The following is a 13,699-nucleotide window of genomic DNA, read 5'->3' on the forward strand; positions in this document are numbered from 1 at the left end:
TGTTCTTGTTTGAAGCAAGGCTGTAATAAAGTCAGGAGCTGACTGATCCTGGTGAACCCAAACTGAACGTCAGGGAGCAAAGAAAAGTACTGCACAGGAACAGGCGCTTCGGCCCTCCAAGCCTGTGCTGACCATGTTGCCCGTCTAAACTAAAATCTTCTAACACTTCCTGGGTCCGTATCCCTCTATTCCCATCCTATTCATGTATTTGTCAAGATGCCCCTTAAATGTCACTATCTTCCCTGCTTCCACCACCTCCTCCGGCAGCGAGTTCCAGGCACCCACTACCCTCTGCGTAAAAAACTTGCCTCGTACATCTACTCTAAACCTTGCCCCTCTCACCTTAAACCTATGCCCCCTAGTAATTGACCCCTCTACCCTGGGGAAAAGCCTCTGACTATCCACTCTGTCTATGCCCCTCATAATTTTGTAGACCTCTATCAGGTCTCCCCTCAACCTCCTTCGTTCCAGTGAGAACAAACCGAGTTTATTCAACCGCTCCTCATAGCTAATGCCCTCCATACCAGGCAACATTCTGGTAAATCTCTTCTGCACCCTCTCTAAAGCCTCCACATCCTTCTGGTAGTGTGGCGACCAGAATTGAACACTATACTCCAAGTGTGGCCTAACTAAGATTCTATACAGCTGCAACATGACTTGCCAATTCTTATACTCACTGCCCTGGCCAATGAAGGCAAGCATGCCGTATGCCTTCTTGACTACCTTCTCCACCTGTGTTGCCCCTTTCAATGACCTGTGGACCTGTACTCCTAGATCTCTTTGACTTTCAATACTCTTGAGGGTTCTACCATTCACTGTATATTCCCTGCCTGCATTAGACCTTCCAAAATGCATTACCTCACATTTGTCCGGATTAAACTCCATCTGCCATCTCTCCGCCCAAGTCTCCAAACAATCTAAATCCTGCTGTATCCTCTGACAGTCCTCATCGCTATCCGCAATTCCACCAACCTTTGTGTCGTCTGCAAACTTACTAATCAGACCAGTTACATTTTCCTCCAAATCATTTATATATACTACAAAGAGCAAAGGTCCCAGCACTGACCCCTGTGGAACACCACTGGTCACAGCCCTCCAATTAGAAAAGCATCCTTCCATTGCTACTCTCTGCCTTCTATGACCTAGCCAGTCCTGTATCCACCTTGCCAGCTCACCCCTGATCCCGTGTGACTTCACCTTTTGTACTAGTCTACCATGAGGGACCTTGTCAAAGGCCTTACTGAAGTCCATATAGACAACATCCACTGCCCTACCTGCATCAATCATCTTAGTGACCTCCTCGAAAAACTCTATCAAGTTAGTGAGACACGACCTTCCCTTCACAAAACCGTGCTGCCTCTCACTAATACGTCCATTTGCTTCCAAATGGGTGTAGATCCTGTCTCGAAGAATTCTCTCCAGTAATTTCCCTACCACTGAAGTAAGGCTCACCGGCCTGTAGTTCCCTGGATTATCCTTGCTACCCTTCTTAAACAGAGGAACAACATTGGCTATTCTCCAGTCCTCCGGGACATCACCTGAAGACAGTGAGGATCCAAAGATTTCTGTCAAGGCCTCAGCAATTTCCTCTCCAGCCTCCTTCAGTATTCTGGGGTAGATCCCATCAGGCCCTGGGGACTTATCTACCTTAATATTTTTTAAGACACCCAACACCTCGTCTTTTTGGATCTCAATGTGACCCAGGCTATCTACACACCCTTCTCCAGACTCAACATCTACCAATTTCTTCCCTTTGGTGAATACATCTCCTCTAAACCTTGCCCCTCGCACCTTAAATCTATGCCCCCTAGTAATTGACCCCTCTACCCTGGAAACAAGCCTCTGACTATCCACTCTGTCTATGCCCCTCATTTTTGCTAGGTAAGTGCCACTTGATGGCACTGTTGATGGCCTCTTCCATCTCTTTACTGATGATTGAGGGCAGACCGGTGCTCTATCTGAGTACTGCCCCCTCACATACTGTTTCTCAGAAGTTCTTCAGAACAAAGAAATAACCTCTTTAAAACAACTATGGTGAGAAACAACACCTGCTCAAAAGAGGTAGCACTTCAGAGTTAATGGACCATGAAGAGCTTTAAAAACTAACAAAGCTAATGCCTCCTTTGAAATAGTCTGGACTTGTCAATCAATAGATTGTAAAAGGTACTGGGCCATGAAATTGAATGTAAACAATCAGTTCAAAGCTGTTAGACTTTAGAGGCTGAAAAAGTTTAGGGAAATGAAATTGACTGTGAAAAAAACACTTTTAAGGGAAGCTGTTTGCTTTCATCTGACAGATCTTTCAACTTGACATGCAGGGAGAGACATCAAAGGACTCCAATACATCAGAGGGAAGACTTTTAACTACAACTTGGCATGCTGAAAGACAGTTTAATGATTTTTCAAAGATACAGAGGGAAGACCAGCCACCTGACCCTATCCCGAGAAAGACCCCGGACCTGAGCCTCTCCAGCCCAGCCCAAGCCCCTCCAACCCCCACCTCCCTTGAAGAACCCCATTTGGCACTCTGGAGGGAGGTGTAAAGAGGATGCTCACCACCTTGCCCTCCACGGAATCCACGGCACCAGGTTTGCAATGCCAAGGGGTGCAGCCTGAAGAGGGGACTGAGGAGTTGGACCCTCTAGGGGGGAACTGAGTGGGGACCTTAAGGAGGGGTCTGGGGAAGAGCCTGAAGGGGATTTCTTGAATGGGGGGTGGAATGGGGATGGGGGGAATCGGGGGGGGGGGGGGGCCTGGGAGAGGAATGGGGGGAAAGCATTTGGCAAGCCCATAATGGGCATAATGGGGTGTCTTTCACTTATGGAGGGGGCCCTTATTTGGTAGGGCCTTGCCAGTGATTTGGTGGGGGAGGGGGGGGCCTAGCCAGCGATTGAGGGGGATTGCAGTGTTATTCTGAGATGGGGCATCTTTATAAAGGTCATCCTGACCTCTGAGGTGTAGGATCTGTCAGCGAGTTTAGGCCTTGCCCCACTCAAGGCCATCACAAACCTTCCCTTCTCCAAATAAGTTTCAGCGTGCCATTGAATCCCACCATACACCAGTTTTCCCGCTGGCAACAGCACTTACGTTTTAATTGGTTGAAACGCAACCTATGTTTTTTTCTCCACAGGTGCTGCCAGACCTATTGGCTGGAATTCTACGTCTCGCCACACCCGTTTTCTGGTGCGGCGCGCCCCTGCTGGCAGCGGATGCTCCAACCCGGCAGCTGGCCAATGGGGTTTCCCATTGTGGGCACCCCTATGCTGTTGGGAAATCTGCAAGCATTAGTGCACTGTCGGCGAAGCAGAGGATCCCACCGACGGAAAACCCCACCCATTGAGTTTACCCAACATTTTCTGTTTTTATTGTTTGCTATACCCGCATGCTAATTTTCTTGTAAGGGAACAAGTCTCCTGGAGCATTAGCATTTAAAGGGTGTGATTCTGGTAGCACAGTGCTTCACTGTTGCTTCACAGTGCCAGGGACCCGGGTTTGAATCCCGACTTGGGTCAAAGTCTGTGCGGAGTCTGCGCACTCTCCCCGTGTCTGCGTGGGTTTCCTCCAGGTTCTCCGGTTTCCTCCCACAAGTCCCAAAAGACGTGTTGTTAGGTGAATTGGACATTCTGAATTTTCCCTCTGTGTACCTGAACAGGCGCCAGAGTGTGGTGTCTAGGGGATTTTCACAGTAACCTCTTTGCAGTGTTAGTGAAAGCCTACTTGTGACACTAATAAAGATTGTTATTGTTATTTTCCGGCCTCGTTGCGCTCTCGCTCAAGCGTAACGAGGCCGTTGAATAGCGGGTGACTGTCTGTGTGAAGTTTGCACATTCTCCCGTGTCTGCGTGAGTGTCCTCCGGGTGCTCCAGTTTCTTCCCACAGTCCAAAGATATGCAGGTTTGGTGGATTGGCCATGATCAATTGCCCCTTAGAGTCCAACGGTTTGGTGGGATTACAGAGATGGGATAGTGGAGTGGGCTCGGGTGGGGTGCTATTTCGGAGGGTCGGTGCAGACTTGATGGGCCAAATGGCCACCTCCCGCACTGTAGGGATTCTATGATACTCCCCACGTGCCTGGATGAGTACAGCTCCAACAGCACTTAAGAAGCTTGACACCAGGGGCAGCACGGTGGCGCAGTGGTTTGCATTGCTGCCTCACGGCGCCGAGGTCCCAGGTTCGATCCTGGCTCTGGCTCACTGTCCGTGTGGAGTTTACACATTCTCCCCATGTCTGCTTGGGTTTTGTCCCCACAACCCAAAGATGTGCAGGGTAGGTGGATTGGCCACGCTAAATTGCTCCCTAATTGGAAAAAAATGAATTGGGTACTCTAAATTTTCAAAACACTATCCAGGACAAAGCAGCCCGCTTAACTGGCACCCCTTCCACAACCATTCACTCCCTCCACCAAGGAGGGCAGCAGCCGTCTACAAGATGTACTGCAGGTACTCACTAAAGCTCCTTAGGCAACACCTTCCAAACCCACATCCACTACGATCTAGATGGACAAGGGCAACAGATACCTGGGAACACCACAACCTAGAAGTTCCCCTGCGAGTCACTCACCATCCTGACTTGGATATATATCGCCGTTCTTTTACAGTCGCTGGGGCAACATCCTGGAACACCCTCCCCAACAGCACAGTGGGTGTACCTATACTACATGGACTACAACGGTTCAAGTTGGCAGCTCACCACCATCTGTCCAAGGGAAATTATGAATGAACGTCAAATTCTGGCTTCGCCAGCAATGCCTACATTCCATAAATGAATAAAAAATAATCTTGTTACTAGAAACAGTTTCACCCTATCTATCAAAACTTCTCAGCATCTTGATTAAATCTCCCCTCAATCTTACCTTCTCAGCAAAACTATCCCAGCTCCTGTAGTCTTTCCATATAACTGAAAATTTGGTGTCAGAAATGGATCTAATACTCCAGTTAACGCGTAACTAATATTTTATAAATGTTAACCACAATTTCCTTGCTTTCAATTCTTATTTTGACATTTTTTAAGTGCTCAATTCTTTTTTTTTTTCAGTTAAGGGCAATTTAGAATGGCCAATCAACCTCGTCTGAACATCTTTTGGATGTGGGGGTGAGACCCATGCAGACACAGGCAAACCCCACGCGGACAGTGAGCCCCAAGGCCAGGATCGAACCCGGGTCCTCAGCGCCGTGAGGCAGCAGTGCTAACCATTGCACCATAGTGCTGCCCACTTGCTTTTCATTCTAAATATTTGCACTTATGTTTTCAAAGTTAAATGTTAACCAAACTTTCAGACAAGGCGACATTAAATAAAACATCTTTGCTCGCATAGGAATTTTAATACTAGATTGATTTTGTTGGTTAGTTAGCAATGTCCTCAGTATTTTAACAAATTAAAATTATTGTAATCATACTGCTTTGTTTCCAGGTTGATTGAGGTCAATGGCATAAGTATGCTGGATTGCTCTATTGAAGAGTTGGAACAGGCATTTGGTGAAGTGAGTATTGCCCAAATTCTGGTCTTGCGGAGTGGGGAAAAGGAGTGCATCAAGTCAATGGAAGAGGCCTGCTCTTTGGAAAATGCTCTTACGGAGCTGACAACCCTTCAATCAGAGTTCATCGCGGCCACTGTGGAGCTGTCAGCCCTCAGGAATGAGAAGGGAGTGATGTGGGCTGAAATTGAGAAGTGAGTGCCATTTCTCTCCGCATTGTGTTTCGCAGCCAATTCTGCACCCACACCATCACTGCTCTTATAATTCATGTTATTGTATATAATTCATTGCAGTACCTTCATCATCAACCATCTGTTCACGAGTTACAGAATTGAATCACATTTCTCAGATTTGTGGAACTTCATTGTCTATCACCAAGAGTGTGTTGGAAATGAAGTTCTGCCTTCACACAGAGGATATTCTCCGTTGTTAACAACATAGAACATAGAACATAGAACGATACAGCGCAGTACAGGCCCTTCGGCCCACGATGTTGCACCGAAACAAAAGCCATCTAACCTACACTATGCCATTATACAAAGAACAAAGAAATTTACAGCACAGGAACAGGCCCTTCGGCCCTCCAAGCCCGTGCCGACCATGCTGCCCGACTAAACTACAATCTTCTACACTTCCTGGGTCCGTATCCTTCTATTCCCATCCTATTCATATATTTGTCAAGATGCCCCTTAAATGTCCCTATCGTCCCTGCTTCCACTACCTCCTCCGGTAGCGAGTTCCAGGCACCCACTACCCTCTGCGTAAAAAACTTGCCTCATACATCTACTCTAAACCTTGCCCCTCTCACCTTAAACCTATGCCCCCTAGTAATTGACCCCTCTACCCTGGGGAAAAGCCTTATCATCCATATGTTTATCCAATAAACTTTTAAATGCCCTCAATGTTGGTGAGTTCACTACTGTAGCAGGTAGGGCATTCCACGGCCTCACTACTCTTTGCGTAAAGAACCTACCTCTGACCTCTGTCCTATATCTATTACCCCTCAGTTTAAAGCTATGTCCCCTCGTGCCAGCCATTTCCATCCGCGGGAGAAGGCTCTCACTGTCCACCCTATCCAACCCCCTGATCATTTTGTATGCCTCTATTAAGTCACCTCTTAACCTTCTTCTCTCCAACAAAAACAACCTCAAGTCCATCAGCCTTTCCTCATAAGATTTTCCCTCCATACCAGGCAACATCCTGGTAAATCTCCTCTGCACCCACTCCAAAGCCTCCACGTCCTTCCTATAATGCGGTGACCAGAACTGTACGCAATACTCCAAATGCGGCCGTACCAGAGTTCTGTACAGCTGCAACATGACCTCCTGACTCCGAAACTCAATCCCTCTACCAATAAAGGCCAACACTCCATAGGCCTTCTTCACAACCCTATCAACCTGGGTGGCAACTTTCAGGGATCTATGTACATGGACACCTAGATCCCTCTGCTCATCCACACTTCCAAGAACTTTACCATTAGCCAAATATTCCGCATTCCTGTTATTCCTTCCAAAGTGAATCACCTCACACTTCTCTACATTAAACTCCATTTGCCACCTCTCAGCCCAGCTCTGCAGCTTATCTATATCCCTCTGTAACCTGCTACATCCTTCCACACTATCGACAACACCACCGACTTTAGTATCGTCTGCAAATTTACTCACCCACCCTTCTGCGCCTTCCTCTAGGTCATTGATAAAAATGAGAAACAGCAACGGCCCCAGAACATATCCTTGTGGTACTCCACTTGTAACTGAACTCCATTCTGAACATTTCCCATCAACCACCACCCTCTGTCTTCTTTCAGCTAGCCAATTTCTGATCCACATCTCTAAATCACCCTCAATCCCCAGCCTCCGTATTTTCTGCAATAGCCTACCGTGGGGAACCTTATCAAACGCTTTGCTGAAATCCATATACACCACATCAACTGCTCTACCCTCGTCTACCTGTTCAGTCACCTTCTCAAAGAACTCGATAAGGTTTGTGAGGCATGACCTACCCTTCACAAAGCCATGCTGACTATCCCTGATCATATTATTCCTATCTAGATGATTATAAATCTTGTCTCTTATAATCCCCTCCAAGACTTTACCCACTACAGACGTGAGGCTCACCAGTCTATAGTTGCCGGGGTTGTCTCTGCTCCCCTTTTTGAACAAAGGAACCACATTTGCTATCCTCCAGTCCTCTGGCACTATTCCTGTAGCCAATGATGACATAAAAATCAAAGCCAAAGGTCCAGCAATCTCTTCCCTGGCCTCCCAGAGAATCCTAGGATAAATCCCATCAGGACCCGGGGACTTATCTATTTTCAGCCTGTCCAGAATTGCCAACACCTCTTCCCTACGTACCTCAATGCCCTCTATTCTATTAGCCTGGGTCTCAGCATTCTCCTCCACAACATTATCTTTTTCCTGAGTGAATACTGACGAAAAATATTCATTTAGTATCTCGCCTATCTCTTCAGACTCCACACACAACTTCCCATCCCTGTCCTTGACTGGTCCTATTCTTTCCCTAGTCATTCGCTTATTCCTGACATACCTATAGAAAGCTTTTGGGTTTTCCTTGATCCTACCTGCCAAATACTTCTCATGTCCCCTCCTTGCTCGTCTTAGCTCTCTCTTTAGATCCTTCCTCGCTACCTTGTAACTATCCATCGCCCCAACTGAAACTTCACACCTCATCTTCACATAGGCCTCCTTCTTCCTCTTAACAAGAGATTCCACTTCTTTGGTAAACCACGGTTCCCTCGCTCGACGCCTTCCTCCCTGCCTGACCAGTACATACTTATCAAGAACACGCAGTAGCTGATCCTTGAACAAGCTCCACTTATCCAGTGTGCCCAACACTTGCAGCCTACTTCTCCACCTTATCCCCCCAAGTCACATCTAATGGCATCATAATTGCCCTTCCCCCAGCTATAACTCTTGCCCTGCGGTGTATACTTATCCCTTTCCATCATTAACGTAAACGTCACCGAATTGTGGTCACTGTCCCCAAAGTGCTCTCCTACCTCCAAATCCAACACCTGGCCTGGTTCATTACCCAAAACCAAATCCAACGTGGCCTCGCCTCTTGTTGGCCTGTCAACATATTGTGTCAGGAAACCCTCCTGCACACACTGTACAAAAAACGACCCATCTAATGTACTCGAACTATATCTTTTCCAGTCAATATTTGGAAAGTTAAAGTCTCCCATAATAACTACCCTGTTCCTTTCGCTCTTATCCAGGATCATCCTCGCCATCCTTTCCTCTACATCCCTAGAACTATTTGGAGGCCTATAGAAGACTCCCAACAGTGTGACCTCTCCTTTCATGTTTCTAACCTCAGCCCATGCTACCTTGGAAGATGAGTCCCCATCTAGCATCCTCTCCGCCACCATAATACTGCTCTTGACTAGCAGCGCCACACCTCCCCCTCTTTTGCCTCCTTCTCTGAGCTTACTAAAACACCTAAACCCCGGAACCTGCAACATCCATTCCTGTCCCTGCTCTATCCATGTCTCCGAAATGCGCACAACATCGAAGTCCCAGGTACCAACCCATGCTGCCAGTTCCCCTACCTTATTTCGTATACTCCTGGCATTGAAGTAGACACACTTCAAACCACCTACCTGAACACTGGCCCCCTCCTGCGACGTCAAATCTGTGCTCCTGACCTCTATACTCTCATTCTCCCTTACCCTAAAACTACAATCCAGGTTCCCATGCCCCTGCTGCATTAGTTTAAACCCCCCCAAAGAGCACTAACAAATCTCCCCCCCAGGATATTTGTGCCCCTCAGGTTCAGATGTAGACCATCCTGTCTGTAGAGGTCCCACCTTCCCCAGAAAGAGCCCCAGTTATCCAGAAATCTGAATCCCTCCCGCCTGCACCATCCCTGTAGCCACGTGTTTAATTGCTCTCTCTCCCGATTCCTCATCTCACTATCACGTGGCACGGGCAACAACCCAGAGATAACAACTCTGTTTGTTCTAGTTCTGAGCTTCCATCCTAGCTCCCTGAAAGCCTGCCTGACATCCTTGTCCCCTTTCCTACCTATGTCGTTAGTGCCAATGTGGACCACGACTTGGGGCTGCTGCCCCTCCCCCCTAAGGACCCGGAAAACACGATCCGAGACATCACGTACCCTTGCACCTGGGAGGCAACATACCAAACGTGAGTCTCTCACGCTCCCACAAAATCTCCTATCTGTGCCCCTGACTATCGAGTCCCCAATTACTAATGCTCTGCTCCTCTCCCCCCTTCCCTTCTGAGCAACAGGGACAGACTCCGTGCCAGAGGCCCGTACCCCATGGCTTACCCCTGATAAGTCCCCCCCCCCACAAGTATCCAAAGCGGTATACTTGTTTCTCGGGAACGACCGCAGGGGATCCCTGCACTGACTGCTTTTTCCCAGTCCCTCTTACAGTTACCCATCTATCTCCAATCTTTGGTATAACTAATTCCCTGAAGCTGCTATCTATGACCCCCTCTGCCTCCCGAATGATCCGAAGTTCTTCCAACTCCAGCTCCAGTTCCCTAACTCGGTCTTGGAGGAGCTGGAGATGGCAGCACTTCCTGCAGGTAAAATCAGCAGGGACACTAACGGCATCCCTCACCTCAACCATCCTGCAGGAGGAACATTGCACTCCCTTCCCTGCCATCCCTCTAATTTTCTACCAAGATCTGGCTAACAACTAAATTAAATTTAAAAAAAATAAATAATAATAATAATAAAATATGGTACTTACCTCACACCAATGAGTTTTATTATTAGGTTAGAGGAGGAGGGCGGGTGGGAGACACTACACGTGTAGTGTCTCGGGTTTCCTCTCCACCAGAATTTATTGGTGAGGGTCTGCCCATAAGTCCGCGGGTCGAACTTCCTGTTCCCGCCTTAAACACTAACATTTAAAAAAAAACAGCAAAGAGGGACCGAAAACGGGACCAGGTAAGTGTTTACCGCTGAAATTGACTAGCCTGCTCCTGTGAAGGTCTCCCAGAAATCACTAGCGCACCACTCCCGCTGAAATCGACTGGCCTGCTCCTGCAAAGACAAGTGTTTTTAAAGGAGAGACTTACCTCCCAGAAATCACTTGCGCACTGCTCCCGCTGAAATTGACTAACCTGCTCCGCTCCCGCTGAAATCGACTAACAGTCTCTAGCAGTTCAGAACTGGGCATCCACGAGACACTGTCGGCCCTGAGCAGCAGAAGAATTTTACTCAACCACAATTTATAATCTCATGGCTCGACACAACATTCTACTATTGCCATCAAACTAAGTGATCATCCTGGTTCAATAAGGATTGCAGAGAGTGTGCCAGGTGCAGCACCAGGCATATCTAAAAATTAGGTGTCCACCAGGTGAAACTAAACCATGGAAGCAGCATGTGATAAGCAGAGTTAAGCAATCTCACAAGTAGCAGATCAGATCAAAGCTCTGCCATCTTGTCATATCCAGTCATGAATTGTGGTGGACAATTAAACAACAAACCAGAAGGTGAAGCTCCACAAACATCTCCAAGCTCAGTGATGGGGGAGCTCAGAACCTCAGTTCAAAAGACAAGGCAACCAGAATGACAACTGGGTGATCATCCTGGCCTCCAGGCATCATCGGCGCCAGTCTTCGACAGGCTTGATTCACTCCACATAATGCTCAGGGGACCAGTGTTTGAACTGCACCAGAGCAGATGGTGCAATTTGAATTCAATTATAAAATGAATCTGGATTAATTCCTGATTAATTCATGACTCAGAGTTGAACTCATTATTGAGATGATTCCAATCAGTAAGTTTTATCCTAAATGGACCATGGCACAATTAATGTACTACACTGCCAAATTTCTCACATCAAACCAGTTTTGAATTTGTTATGTATTGTAATCAATGCCCTCTTTATAGTGTATCACATGATTACGTGGTGACATCATCAGAAGCACTTGGGAGATTTTCCCTCTCCTCCATCTTAGACTTTGTAAGTAAACACCTCTGGAAATAAACTCTGACAACTGGTTAAGTGACCTGTGATGTGAAAACCTGGTGAAGTAAAGCAATACCCCTTAAAACATGACAGCAAAAGACAAAGCTGGCGACAAGGATATATTTCCAGTAAAATAGTCAGAGGAAACAACTCAGACTCGGATCTCGAGTCAAGGATCTATTCTAGGGAGACCACTCCGCCATCCATAAATGTGCAGTTAAACTTGGCCTCGGGCATGGGGTTTAAGCCTTGCTAAGAGTGCATATTAATTTTAGAAGAGATAGAAAGCACTCAGGACCATTCTTAAATTTTGTCTGTGCGACCGTGACCCAGGAGCACTCGGAGAGTCAGAGGTGGGAAAAGAGAAAGTATTTTCAGCCAGAGGGTCAACTGTTGTGCCGGTCGATTTGCATAATCGGTGAGATCAGAAACCTCCCCCCACAAAAAAAAACCTAGTGGGAAAGAGAAAGCCAGGAGATAAAGTGGCAGGCTGAAAAAAGATGAGTTATTATCGAGCTGGGGAGTTTTCCAGCTGCACACCTTCGCACATGGTGGACTGCAGCGTCGGATCCTCCCACTCTGCGAGAGAGAGAGACCTGCTTTTAGGAAGTAACGTTATAGTAACCAAGATTAAGGGAAATTACAGCTGAAATATTCTAATTTTAAAGCAGAGTGACGTTTGAAAACAAAAAGTTCTTGAAGCCACAGTCCAACCCGGAAAATAATTTTTTTCAAGAAACAGCAAAATAAATAATACAAGTTAAATTGAAAAAACATGAAATTATAGGGGGTGAAATGTAAAGAAAGTACTATAACTTAAGAACAGATAAATGTGATGCCGGGAAATGGTGAGGCCATGGAATAATTTGATGAGAATACAGAATCATGAAATTCCCTTTTTTTGTTTTTTTTTAAATTTAAAGTGCTCATTTCTTTTTTTTCCAATTAAGGGGCAATTTAACATGGCCAGTCCACCTACCTGCACATCTTTGGGTTGTGGGGGTGAAACCCACGCAGACACGGGGAGAATGTGCAAACTGCACACGGACAATGACCTGGGGCCGGGACCGAACCCGGGTCCTTGGCGCTGTGAGGCAGCAGCGCTAAGCACTGCTCCACTGTGCTGCTCTATAATCGTGGAATTCCTATGAAGAGCGATTCCAATACTACCTTGCTGCAAATAGGATGAAATGAAATGAAAGTTGAATGTAATAGGATGGAAAACTTTCACACTATTACAAAGGCTTGCCAAGCTTGGTACAATAATCTACGAGGAATTGACTAAAACCCTTGAAGAACAATTCTCGCCCAAACCATTAATCATAGCAGATTCAGATTTCATCAAGGTAGTCAATAAGCGGGTGAAAATATTCCACAATTTGTAGCAGTGCTATGGAAACTAGCAAAGAATTGTGAATTTGGTTAGACCCTTGAGGACATTCTGCAAGACAGACTTATGTACGGATTGATAAATGAGACAATCCAGAGACGACTGCTGACAGAAAGCTCTCTTAAGTCAAATCTTCTGTTAAAATAGTGTCTATGGAATTGGCAGCTAAAGAAGCTTCCCAAATTGGAACTGTCACCAAGATAAACAAATTGAATACTGAGAAAAGAAGATCTCTCAACATGCAAGCATGCCATAGGTGTGCCCAGGTGGGGCATTCTCCTCAGGATTATTGGTGTTGAGAAAGAAATTGTTCTAAATTGGGCCAAGAAAGGTCACATAACAAAGGCGTGCTGGGCTAGACAAAATTCTCAAACTTCGGAGATGGGTAAAAGTAAGAATGCACCCAAATTCACAAAAAGTGTCTGCAGTATGACTAACATCAGTGAAAATTCCCAGTAAGACACGATGTATTATCCATCCTAGGCGATACCTAGAGATTTTGTGTCTATCCAAAACTGAATTCGAACAAAATTGAAATGGAAGTAGATACAGGAGCCACTGTATTTCTCATCTTTGAAAATTTATATCAACAGAAGCTCAAGAACGTAGCAAGAAAGCTGCCTGATTGGGGGCCTGTTTAGCTTAGTTGGCTAGACAGCTGGTTTGTGATGCAGAGCGATGCCAGCCGCGCGGGTTCAATTCCTGTACCGGCTGAGATTATTCATGAAGACCCACCTTCTCAACTTTTCCCTTCGCCTGAGGTGTGGTAATCCTCAGGTTATACTGTCACCAGTCAACTCTCCACTTCAAAGAGGAAAGCAGCCGATGGTCATCTGGGACTAGAGCGACTCTACCTTTACCTA

The 13,699-nt window shown here is 46.5% G+C and overlaps 1 protein-coding gene across 2 annotated transcripts in view; it reads left to right on the plus strand.

Moving 5' to 3' along the window:
- The window catches only part of LOC140405796 (uncharacterized), a 390,195-nt gene that overhangs the window by 289,536 nt on the left and 86,960 nt on the right, over positions 1–13,699 (plus strand). For both annotated transcript variants that reach the window (XM_072494233.1, XM_072494229.1), the window contains exon 15: positions 5,412–5,669. In XM_072494233.1, coding sequence (XP_072350334.1) covers positions 5,412–5,669 — 258 coding nt within the window. The remainder of the gene's footprint in view (positions 1–5,411; positions 5,670–13,699) is intronic.

Source organism: Scyliorhinus torazame, chromosome 2, assembly GCF_047496885.1.
Source record: "Scyliorhinus torazame isolate Kashiwa2021f chromosome 2, sScyTor2.1, whole genome shotgun sequence".
NCBI classification, from domain to species: domain Eukaryota; kingdom Metazoa; phylum Chordata; class Chondrichthyes; order Carcharhiniformes; family Scyliorhinidae; genus Scyliorhinus; species Scyliorhinus torazame.